General features: G+C 40.4%; 2 protein-coding genes across 2 annotated transcripts; both read left to right on the top strand.

Annotated features, from left to right (window-relative positions):
- Nucleotides 1–3789: 3789 nt before the first annotated feature.
- ppie (peptidylprolyl isomerase E (cyclophilin E)) lies at nt 3790–6760 on the top strand. Its single transcript, XM_084182451.1, has 10 exons — nt 3790–3902; nt 4290–4388; nt 4568–4611; nt 4796–4822; nt 4991–5072; nt 5185–5288; nt 5396–5519; nt 5698–5883; nt 6048–6190; nt 6461–6760. The coding sequence occupies exons 1-10, from the start codon at nt 3872–3874 to the stop codon at nt 6527–6529; spliced, it is 909 nt and encodes a 302-aa protein (XP_084038577.1). The 5' UTR covers nt 3790–3871; the 3' UTR covers nt 6530–6760.
- Nucleotides 6761–7077: 317 nt separating this feature from the next.
- gjb10 (gap junction protein beta 10) lies at nt 7078–11407 on the top strand. The gene is made up of 2 exons (XM_084182452.1): nt 7078–7221; nt 9289–11407. Exon 2 carries the CDS (start codon nt 9399–9401, stop codon nt 10083–10085), a length of 687 nt encoding a protein of 228 aa, XP_084038578.1. The 5' UTR covers nt 7078–7221; nt 9289–9398; the 3' UTR covers nt 10086–11407.
- The last annotated feature ends 968 nt before the right edge of the window (nt 11408–12375 follow it).

The raw sequence follows: 12375 nt of genomic DNA, 5'->3' as shown, positions 1-12375 counted from the left end.
TACACATTGCATTGCTCAAGTGAAGCATTGAAGAAATATTAGATTTTGGTTAATGGTCAAATTATTCATTCATTTCACAAAACCAAAAAAGTATGGTACATTAAACTAGCTACCTTCGCAGGCTGGGGAGCATAAAATAAATAAAATGTAGGATTCTGGAATTGAGGACTGAGACCACTATTATACCAACTAGCCAACAACGGTGACAAAAACGGACTATTCTGATGAGTTGATGAGGCCATAGGATTTCCACTTGGTGGAGTGTCACTGGGGTGTAATCATGCCAAACAGTTGGAAAACATTACGTTTTGCAACGAACACTAGCGTTTCTATTGGACATGTTCAGCAAACAGGGAGGGACCTACAGTACCTGAATCTGTCCAATAGAAACGCTAGTTTTCATCACAAAACAGAACGTTTTACAACTATTTAAAATAACGATTACACCCCTGGTTATGCCTGAACCAGCATTTTTAAATGGCAAAGACTGGTGGCGCCAGAGCTCAAAAGTGGATCAACAGAGAGACAGGCTTTTGTATCCCACCTTGGTTTCTCCCTCAGCCAATGATAGACCTAGGGTTGCTTGAGAGGGTACGAGCTGGTGAGGAAGCAGTAGCTCCAGTAAACATTGTAAGTGAACATTTAAGAACACAGTACTATGCTTTCTTGAATATATTCACTGATGGATCTAAGAACCCTAAAACGGGGAGGACAGGTGCAGCTTTTAGTGTTCCTGGTGGCAGTGACAAAAAGAGCAACGGATAATTTATCTGTATACACATTGGAGTTCCTGGCCATACTCATGGCTACAGAGTGGGTGGGGGAGGTGAGGCCAGACAGGGTAGTCATCTGCTCTCTCATGTTCAGCACTGATTAGCTTAAATTAATTTGTGTCACAGAGCAGACAAGATGTATTGTATTATATTTTGCAGTGCCTGTTTAGGGTGAGACAGATGGGGTATTCGTGAGGTTCCTCTGGGTACAAGCTCATGTGGGAGTAGAGGGGAATGAGGAGGTGGATGTTCTCGCCAAGCAGGCTCTCAAACATCCTAATGTTGACATGGAGATGTCAATCAGTAAAGCAAAAGCCAAGGGGTTAATAAGAACTGTGGTTAAAAACAAATGTCAAGAGTTGTGGAGCAGGGAGGGAAAGGGAAGACACCTGTATAAGATCCAGGAAAGGGTGGGGGCAGGGAAGTCCTCTGGTCGAGAGAGAAGGGAGGAAAGTGTAATCACAAGGCTGAGACTGGGACACACAAGGCTCAACAGCACATTAATATTGGTAGGAAAACATCCAACTGGGAAGTGTGATCACTGTGAAGAGGAGATGGAGACTGTGGAACATGTTCTATTTCAGTGCCAGCACTATTCAATGGGAGAGAAAGGGAGAGATTGTTATTAGATTTAAGGAGTAATGGTGTACAAGAGCCAAGTTTAAGTGAATTGTTAAAGAAACCTTCAGGTGATGTATTTAATTGTGAATTTCGTTTTCTTTAATGAGACTAGATTAATGGATAGGGTTTTTTAGACCTTCCCTGTCTCTGGTCCACACTCCAGTCCAGTTGGCGGCAGTAATGTACCTTTAAAGTTGGTTGCCTACCGCCATATAAAATCCCAGAAGAAGAAGGCAGCCTTGGGTTGTAATGGACCAATTACGAGTCTTGCTGAGGTCAAGGGTTCAGTGTTGCCAGATTCGTTGTTTTCCCGAAAATTTGTGCCACTTTGAAACGATGCGCGGGTGAAAATGTATTGGTCGCGGGTGACTACTTCTAAATTACACCAAGGCTGCCATGGCATTTCAATTGAAATATATATATTGTAATGACCCAGCTGGGTCATAAAGGAAACAAAAAGACGGGCACCAGGTGTACAGGGCAGAACACAGGTTTATTCCTAAATTGGGCTATTGTTCAGGCCACAGACCACGCCGCAAAATTTCGAACGTACACAAATATAACATGTCAAGTTAAGGGTCCCGAACAGAAGAGAGAGAGATGAGACAGTAACCCCTATTTATGCATTTCAAAACCCCCCTACCTTTCTGTCTGTCCTAGCATATTTAACCCCTGCTAGCACCCATGAGAACAATAACACACCCACGAACACAGAACACAATACCGGGTCGTTACAATATATATATTTCACTGTGACCTGCTGCTGCTGACTATCAGGCAGTGAGCAGGCTGTTACTGACTGAGTGAGTGAATGGTGGAGGGCCGGAGGGGTGTGGTGCGTTGAGAGCATTGGTTGAGAGACTGCTGCAGCTGAGTCGTGGAGACAGAGCAGCACGCGCGCACGTAGTGACAACTTTTTACCAGTTGAAGGTAGGCTATTTAGATTGGTCGGGAACCACTAGTTTAAAGTAAACTGCATTCTAATGTCGACGGATAACCGTATCAAGCGAAGGGTGTTACTCATGATCAGTTCTAGGGTCTGGAGCGCTGCGCGAGTGGACATTTGAAATGGAAGTTATAGAACTACCTCGCGTGCTTGTGTTATGGGGAAAGTCCACAATGAACATGGCATTAAATGTGGAGAATGATAGGCTACATTTGCATCCATTGGCCATTAAGTAGGCTATTAATTGATATGCTACTGTAGCCTACCATTTGATACAATAAATACAGTATGTTGAAATGACGATATTACTGGAGTCATTGCAAATCAATTTGTGCCACTTGTGTAGCCTACCTGGAGCTGGCAAACTGATTTAATAAATAGCCTATAACTCAGTTTGTTGTTGTAGCCTTGTGTTATTATGCAATTATTAATAGCCATGTTTAGTTAATTAAATTAGATGCTATCAATTGTAATCATGGTCACAGCTCTATCGCAAACGTATCATTCCCCACATTTAATGTTAATTTCATTGTGGACTTTTACCTGAAATGACATGTTGGCCTATCAGGGGCTATAGGCTACCTGCATCTAGTTCAGCAAACCATGGCAAAATTGATTTGCAATTATAAACCCAGATTTTAGTCAGTAGCCTATGCCTATTGAAATAACAAGTAAATCTCGCAAATATGCCATTTATAATGGTTTGTAGTCTTAACATCTGGCACATAATAAAGGTACAATTGCCAGGAATAGCCTAACATTCGTTTTTTGAAGTTCGTCCAAGTGTTTCTTGCACAGAGATTTCGAGATCCTCTGTCCAACTTTCCTCATTCAAAGGCTCCTGTCGGATTTATCTATTATTATGCACATGTGCAAACAGGATTTATTTACAGTTCACCTCAATGATGATTGGTTGAAAGCCATGGTATATCAGATGTGTACCAAGGGAATGACAAAAACATACTTTTTACTGTTTTAATTATGTTGGGAACCAGTTTATAATAGCAATAAGGCAACTCAGGGGTTTGTGCTATATGGCCAATATACCACGGCTAAGGGCTGTTCTTTGTGGTATATGACCAATATACAGTACCACGACTAAGGGCTATGTCCTAAGAACAGCCCTAAGCCCATGGTATTGGCTATATACCACACCTCATCAGGACTTATTGCTTAATCATAGCAGTCAAAACAAGTTAAATCGACATTCATTGATGGAAAATGATCTGGAGAGTTTAATAAGGGTGATTTATCTTTTCTCTTGTGACATATTCTTTAAACTAGCATGAATTGTTATATTGATGGAAAACCGAATTTTGCTTCTTAGAAAATGACGTCTATATTCCTTCTTAATTCGCTCGATAACGTTATGGAAAAGGGTTTATTTAATCAATGTGGCAACTACTCTCTTGCTGCGAAAACATTTTTGGGTGTATTTTTCAGGCCTTGTGGGAAGGTTTTCAGAAGTAATTCGGCTAGAAATGTTAAGCTAGACGTGGCAACCCTGCAAGGGTTAAAGGTTAGATACAAGATGGCTTCGACCAAACGAGTTCTTTATGTTGGTGAGTTGGATACGCCTCACTTTTTATATATTGTTGCTGTGTAGTTGAATGAAACCTATGTTAGAAGTTACCTGGCAATTTAGCTTCACATAATTTACATTTAACGGTAGTGGACCAGTCTGTAAGATGTCTAGCTAGCTGGTTAGCTAGATAAAGTTAGTTGCAGGCAGCAAATGTGTTTAACGTTACTAGGAAAGTAACGTTAGCTAGCTACAGTAACTTGCTAACGTTTAGCAACTTCTTGGTTGTTGTAGCTAAAGCCACATTCATTATGGTTTAATATGAAATCAAAGACATCTAAGAAACCGTTTAATTTATCTGATCATTTACAACTTTGATTGACTCAGCTCATAGCAGGCTAGCTAACGTGACTGTATGTGTTGACAGGTGGTCTCACAGAGGAGGTGGACGAAAAAGTACTGCATGCGGCGTTCATTCCGTTCGGGGATGTCACAGATATTCAGATTCCAATAGACTATGAAACGGGTGAGAAGAAATACCTTTACCATTCAGAGTTTTGCATAAACGTAAAACGTAATCAGTGAAGAGAAACTCATCCATCCTTCCTGGCTACTTAGCCAGAGTTAACTGCTACTGGAGATGAAACCATGAACGTTTAACGTTAGAGCAGAAGTTCATGTCTCATTATATTGTTTGCTTTGCAGAGAAGCACAGAGGATTCGCCTTTATTGAATTTGAATTGGCTGAGGTAAGTTTAATCAACCTCTATGCAAGTATGCCATATTATGTTGGATATGGCCAGTTAACAAATGTGTGTGTATTCCATCGGCTCAGGGTTCAGCATGGATCGCCATCTAGTGGTTGTGGTGGATGGTCATTGGCCATCAGGATGATTGTGTTGTAATGTTTTGTGATTCTTTCATCTTCCACAGGATGCTGCTGCTGCTATTGATAACATGGTGAGTGAAACACTGTCTGCTTCTAAAGTCAGTTTGGTTTAACTAATAGACCTTTGCATTATCCCCTGTTTTGGTAGTATGTACTCTGAGACAGTGACTCACATTTTTCAAAGCTGTGGTATTGAACCATTCTCATTGATGCACGTTTTTCCTCTGTTTTATTGACAGAATGAGTCAGAGTTGTTTGGAAGAACCATCCGGGTCAACATCGCCAAACCTATGAGGATCAAAAAGGGCTCTTCTCGTCCAGGTGAGTGATATGTATTAGTCTCTCTATAAAGACTTCAACTGTCCCATGGCTTTCACCTATAATCAAACTCCATAGATGTGATAAAACCACTAACTTTATGCCATTTCCTCAGTTTGGTCGGATGATGATTGGCTGAAAAAGTTCTCGGGAACGACCGCCGAAGAGGCTGAGGTGACGGAGTCCACTGGAGAATCAGCCAAATCAACAACAGCAGATGTAAGTTGTGTGTGTGTTCCTGTCGGTCTCTGTGAATGTAGTACATTGAGTAATAACATCTTATATTGTAAAAGCCTGTCACAATAATATATTATCATTGATTGCAGAGCGAGCCCCCAGCCAAGAAGGGCAGAACGAACCCCCAGGTTTACATGGACATCAAGATTGGCAACAAGCCAGCAGGGAGACTGCGCTTCCTGCTCCGAGCAGACATTGTTCCTATGACCGCAGGTATCCATGCTGTTCCTTGTTATAAAGTACCAGGGACATTTCTGAAAGTAGAACACTGTCATTAGAGGGATATTTAGACAGTATCAAAAGAGATCTTATGTAAAGCTGGAAAGATCCAGCCAATTAAGTTTCTCTAGTCCTATTAAATAGAAGCATCATTCCCTCAAATCTCCTGTAGAGAACTTCCGCTGCTTGTGCACACATGAGAAGGGCTTTGGCTTCAAAGGCAGCAGTTTCCACCGCGTCATCCCACAGTTCATGTGTCAGGGAGGAGACTTCACCAACCACAATGGCACCGGGGGCAAGTCCATCTACGGGCGAAAGTTTGACGATGAGAACTTTGTCCTCAAACATACTGCTGCAGGTGAGACACGTCCCTGTCCAGGTGTAAATATCTGTATGTCTGTGAATGAATGTGTAGAGTGGTGAGGAAGTGCATGATGCATTGCCATATGCAGATTTGAATGAGTATGGTTTCTGATCACATGAGGATGACTTCCTAATGCGCCCCTCTCTTGTGTGTAATAGGTCAGCTCTCCATGGCTAACTCTGGAGCAAACAGCAACGGCTCTCAGTTCTTCATCACCTGCGACAAAACGGATTGGCTGGATAATAAACATGTGGTGTTTGGAGAGTTGATGGAGGGCATGGAGGTGGTAAAAGCCATGGAGGTAAGAGGAGGGGAGGGACATGCATGGGGAAGATCTCAATTGCATACTCTTTGCGTCCTCTCCTCGTCTCCTTCTTAAACCCATTGGATGAGAAAGCCAGAGGTCCCTACCCTCTGACTCTCCTCCAATGGGTTTTGAGAAGGAGACAATGAGAGGGGACGTGAGGAGTAGGCAATTGAGATTTTCCCATGGAGGGGAAGAAGGGTCCTATAGGTGGTTACAGACTGAAGTTGTATACCAAGACTCATGTCATGTTTTCTGTCCCCACAGGCACAAGGAACAAAAGAAGGCAAGCCCAAGCAGAAAGTGATCATTTCAGACTGTGGAGAGTATGTTTAACTTGAAGGACAGAAGAGTGACTGTTGTATATGTGTGTAGCTGTGTGTGTGTGTGACCTGTATGTGTGAAAAAGATGTGCAGTGTCAGACTGCAGAATGGTAAACTGTGCTCAGGTTGTATCATGTACTGCACATGTCCATGACTCATCTGGTGTACATGGATTCTCCCTGTTGGTCCCACCTTCTCTGTGATGTAAATATTACAATAAACACTTTTTATAATGAACATGAACATCTGCTGTATCAATTTCACATTTTCTGAATTTAAAAGAAACCGTTTTCTATGTTGTTGATACAGTATAGGACTGTATAGTGAATACAAATACTTAAATTTCCTCTATAAAATTGTCTTTTAGGATTTGTCATTCACAATGTACCCCAAAAATTCTAAGAGGTTGTATTATATATTTCATTATTTTAAGTTTATGGGTCTTCAATAAAATAAAAATAAAAGAACTCCTATTTTTGACAAAGGGTCTGAAATAAAAGCCTATGATCAGCCGCTCCAGCCTGAATAACATTTAAGTGGGCGGCGAAAACACTCACCTCGATGGTTTGTTCACGAGCCACACCTGCCCCACCTGGATAAATTGAACGTTCACGAAAACGTTGCTATGTGATTTCCATTATGATACGGACTGCAACTTTCCTGACAGGGTTTATGGTCCTTTCTTCATAAAATCATTTTGAAGTGTAAGTACATTATTTGTTTAGATTTCCACCTGTGAATCAATAGCTGTACTGTAAGGCTATTAGGTAAAGATTGCGAGAGAGATCAAGTTTGGATTCTTTTTCGATGATTGCAGAGATCAAGTTTGGGACAATTATTCTCTCCAGCGCACTGACAAGAATCAACAATTAGGCTTTGGCAACTAGTTTATTTCCTAACTGTCTGTTATAAAAACGATAAATGTGTCCGTTAATAATGTTTAGGCCTACCACTCTGAATGCAATAGTTAGTGCCTTCAGAAAGTATTCATACCTCTTGACTTTTTCCACATTTTGTGTTACAGCCTGAATTTAAAATGGAATAAATGTAGATGTTTTGTCACTGGATTACACATAATACCCCAAAATGTCAAAAGTGGAATTATGTTTTTTGAAATGTTTACAAATTAATTAAAAATGAAAATATGAAATGTCTTGTCGATATTATTCAACCCCTTTGTTATGGCAAGCCTAAAATAAGTTCATGAGTGAAAATTTGCTTAACAAGTCACATAAGTAGCATGGACTCTGTGTGCAATAATAGTTTTTAAACATGATTTTTGAATAACTACCTCCACTCTGTACCCAACACATACAATTATCTGTAAGGTCCCTCAGTTGAGCAGTGAATTTCGAACACAAATTCAACCACAAAGACCAGAGGTTTTCCAATACCTCGCAAAGAAGGGCACCTATTGGTAGATGGGTAAAAAAAAAAAAAAAAGCCTTTGAATATCCCTTTGGGTATGGTGAAGTTATTAATTACACTATTGATGGTGTATCAAGACTCCCAGTCATTACAAAGATACAGGCGTCCTTCCTAACTCAGTTGCCGGAGATTAAGGAAACCACTCGGAGAGTTCACCATGAGGCCAATGGTGATTTTGAAACAGTTACAGAGTTTGGCTGTGATAGGAGAAGACTGAGGATGGATCAAAAACATTATAGTTCCTGCACAATACTAATTGACAGAGTGAAAAGAAGGAAGCCTGTACAGAATACAAATATTCAAAAAGATGCATCTTGTTTGCAACAAAGCACTAAAGTAATAAGGCCAAATCTACACTTGAGTTGCTTACCAAAAATACAGTGAATGTTCCTGAGTGGCTGAGTTACAGTTTGGACTTACACTACCAGTCAAAAGTTTGGACACAGCTACTCATTCAAGGGTTTTTCTTTATTTGTAAAAAATTTTACATTGTAGAATAATAGTGAAGACATCAAAACTATGAAAGAACACATATGGAATCAAGTAGTAACGAAAAAAGTGTTAAACAAATCAAAATATATTTTATATTTGAGATTCTTCAAATAGCCACCCTTTGCCTTGATGACAGCTTTGCACACTCTTGTGTCCAAACTTTTGACTGGGACTGTAAATCTGCTTGAAAATCTATGGCAATACCTGAAAATGGTTGTCTAACAATGATCAACAACCAATTTGACAGAGCTTGAAGAATTTTGAAAATATAATAATGGGCAAATGTTGCACAATCAAGGTGTGGAAAGGTCTTATAGACTGACCCAGAAAGACTCACAGTTGTAATCGCTGCCAAAGGTGATTCTAACATGTATTGACTCTGGGTTGAATACTTATGTAATCAAGATATATTAGTGTTTTATTTTTCATACTTATTCTTTTTGTACAAATGTTAGAATTTTTCTTCTACATTGACATTACAGTGTATTTTGTGTAGATCGTTGACAAAAAATGACAATTCAATACAATTGAATCCCACTTTGTAACACAACACAAAATTTGGAAAAAGTCAAGGGGTGTGAATACTTTCTGAAGGCACTGTAACTTGCTACTCAATAGGAATCATGTCATGTGCTTGTAGAACATGGGGGCTTTTATCATCCTTAATACATTAACTTTATCATTCAATTTAATTTTAAAAGAAGACCGCAAGTGTGAAAATAGCTACCTGTTATTTGGTTGGGAATTACTTTTTACACTTGGGAAACAGGTGACACCAGTTGTTTGTGTCCTTTTGTTCACTCATACTCAAGGCCTAATCTTTTCCCCACTTACTCTCTCTTTTTCTAAAGATTGCTGAAAGTGAAGAACACTCCAACAGTTATCAACCAAAAATAGTTTCTCACACTAATTATTCCGTAATAACTTTCGTCAGAGTGGTAGATTGTGAGTCCGCCTCACAATGGACTGGGCATTCCTCCAGGGCCTCCTCAGTGGGGTGAACAAGTACTCCACGGCATTCGGCCGTGTGTGGCTGTCCATTGTCTTCCTCTTCAGGGTCATGGTGTTTGTCGTGGCGGCCGAGAATGTGTGGGGCGACGAGCAAAAAGACTTCACGTGCAACACGGCCCAGCCTGGCTGCCACAACGTCTGTTACGACCACTTCTTCCCTGTGTCCCACATCCGCCTGTGGGCCCTGCAGCTCATCTTCGTCACATGTCCCTCTCTCCTGGTGGTAATGCACGTAGCCTACAGAGATGAACGTGAGCGTAAACACACGCTAAAATACGGCGAGGGCTGCCAGAAACTCTACACGAACACCGGTAAGAAGCGCGGAGGGCTGTGGTGGACCTACATCCTGACCCTGGTCTTCAAGATGGCCGTGGACGCCACCTTTGTGTATTTAATCTACTATATCTACAAGGGCTATGACTTCCCCTCCCTCATCAAGTGTGAGCAGAAGCCCTGTCCCAACAAGGTGGACTGCTTCATCGCTCGCCCCACTGAGAAGCGGATCTTCACCATCTTCATGGTGGTCACCAGTCTGGCTTGTATCCTGCTCTCCTTCTTTGAGATCCTGTACCTGGTGGGGAAACGCTGTAAAGAGGTCTTCACCCGCATGCACAACAACTCACACTCCACCATCTAGCCACGCCAGATGGCCATGATTACCTCCCTGGTGGTCGGTGGCAAGAATGGAATGCAGTCCAACTCACTAAAGCTGCCCTCAATAAAGCTACCCAGCAAGGATACCTCAGCCCCATCATATAGTGTAGTCATGTATGCCTGAGGTAAAGACTGGACAAAGACATTAGAGACTGAATGAGAGAATGCAAAGAAGACGAATAACAAGTATGGAGGCAATGGGAAATATCTTCCATTTCTCTTCAGGCACTCACTGGGCTAGAGAGTTCTTCACTGCCATTCAAGACTGTATTCTCATTGCCTGAGTTACAATTGAACTGATTGTCTCTTGACATTCCTGGATAAATTGTTTACCTACCATTGTGTCGTTGACCGGGTATATTTTCTTATTTTTTCTTCTTCTCAGAAATCCTGAAATTCTTGACTATAAACAAATGGGTTTTGGAGATACACCTTTTATTTCCTCTTCAAATGATGTGAACTAGCCATGCTGTGTATCAAATGCACACACATGGTTTTGAAAGTTTGTTGTTTACAGATTAAATGGTTTTGTCCTAAACAACTATGGCGACACCAAGCTGATGTAAATTCTGAGGAGGCAAATTTTGTCTTAAAGTTTGATTACAAAATAAACAAATCAATGAGTCACTTTAAGTAAAACATCCATCATTTACAGAGGAAGTTTCACACTAGGGCTGGGAAATGTAATTTATTCTTATGTAATTTGTTCGCTGTCTACCACACCTCACAACTTTACCATTGCTATTTTTATTAAAGGACTCAATCATTGCCACACTGTGCCCATACCATTGCTGTTCTTATGCCCAGGAGAAGTTGTTTTCCCTGTCTCTTTCTCCATTACGAATGGCAGAGACTGCATCAGGCTTTGTTGTGAAAAGATGGAGCAAAGATCAATGTATTTTCAGACAATTAAAAATATTTAATTTATTTTATGGACTTTGAGAGAGTATTTTTCTGGTCCCCCTGATGTTGTTAGTCCATAAGTTATGCACAAACATGGCTTGCAAAATGAGTATGACTATTCTGTGTTTATGTTTATTATACTGTATATTCTAAAATACATACACTCTGCATAAAGCCAGTAGAGTTGTTGATTTTAGTGTGTTTCTGTAAGCTGTTGATGAAACTGTATATTTCAGAGTACATGGATGTAAACATATTTGGGGATATTTACAGTGTCTTCAGAAAGAGTTCATACACTTTTACTTAGTTCATATTTTGTTGTTACAGCCTGAATTTTAAATTGATTCAAATACCCCATGACAATTTTTGCACATTTATTGAAAATTAAATACAGAAATATCTAATTTACATAAGTATTCACACCCCTGAGTCAATACTTTGTAGAAGTACCTTTGGCAGCGAGTCTTTCTGGGTAAGTCTCTAAGAGTTTTCCACTCCTTGATTGTGCAACATTTGTCCTTTATTCTTTTCAAAATTCTTCAAGCTCTGTCAAATTAGTCGTTGATCATTGCTAAACTAACCATTGTCAGGTCTTGCCATAGATTTTCAAGTAGATTTAAGTCAGTACTGTAACTAGGCCACTCAGGAACATTCACTGTCTTCTTGGTAAGCAACTCAAGTGTAGATTTGGCCTTGTGTTTTAGGTTATTGTCCTGCTGAAAGGTGAATTCATCTCCCAGTGTCTGGTGGAAAGCAGACTGAACCAGGTTTCTCTCTAGGATTTTGCCTGTGCTAAGTTCCATTCCATTTCTTTTTTATCCTGAAAAACTCCCCAGTTCTTTACGATTACAAGCATACCCATAACATGATGCAGCCACCACTATGCAAATATGGAGAGTGGTACTCAGTAATGTATTGCATTGGATTTGCCCTAAACCTAAGACTTTGTATTCAGGACAAAAAGTGAATTGCTTTGCCACATTTTTTTGCAGTATTACTCATTGTGAGAGTAATGCCCCTATACAGTACATTGTTCAATGGGAGCACCTGTATTAATTAGTTACAGACAGTATTCAAATGTGTTTTCTTGGTTCAGAGATTCTTAGATAAGTATCAAGACTGAAAAGTCTGAATCAGTCCCATTTTACTCTCTTCTGACAGCCTTAGCTGATTTGGTTCTGGGTGCTGAGATTAGTCCCATATCAGCACCAGTGCATTGGTCACATATTAGTGACAATCATTCTATATGGGGAACAGAACATATAAGCAACACTCTAATTGTATAAGAGGACCGGTCCAATCCCTAGTTTTATACGTCAGACTGGGTGGTAGACGACTCTCCCTGGAGGAATTTGACCTGTTAGTCTCTG

Source organism: Coregonus lavaretus, assembly GCF_964263955.1.
Source record: "Coregonus lavaretus genome assembly, chromosome: 18".
Taxonomy (NCBI): domain Eukaryota; kingdom Metazoa; phylum Chordata; class Actinopteri; order Salmoniformes; family Salmonidae; genus Coregonus; species Coregonus lavaretus.
The sequence above is the reverse complement of the archived record's forward strand: the minus strand, read 5'-3'. Positions and strand labels throughout refer to the sequence as shown.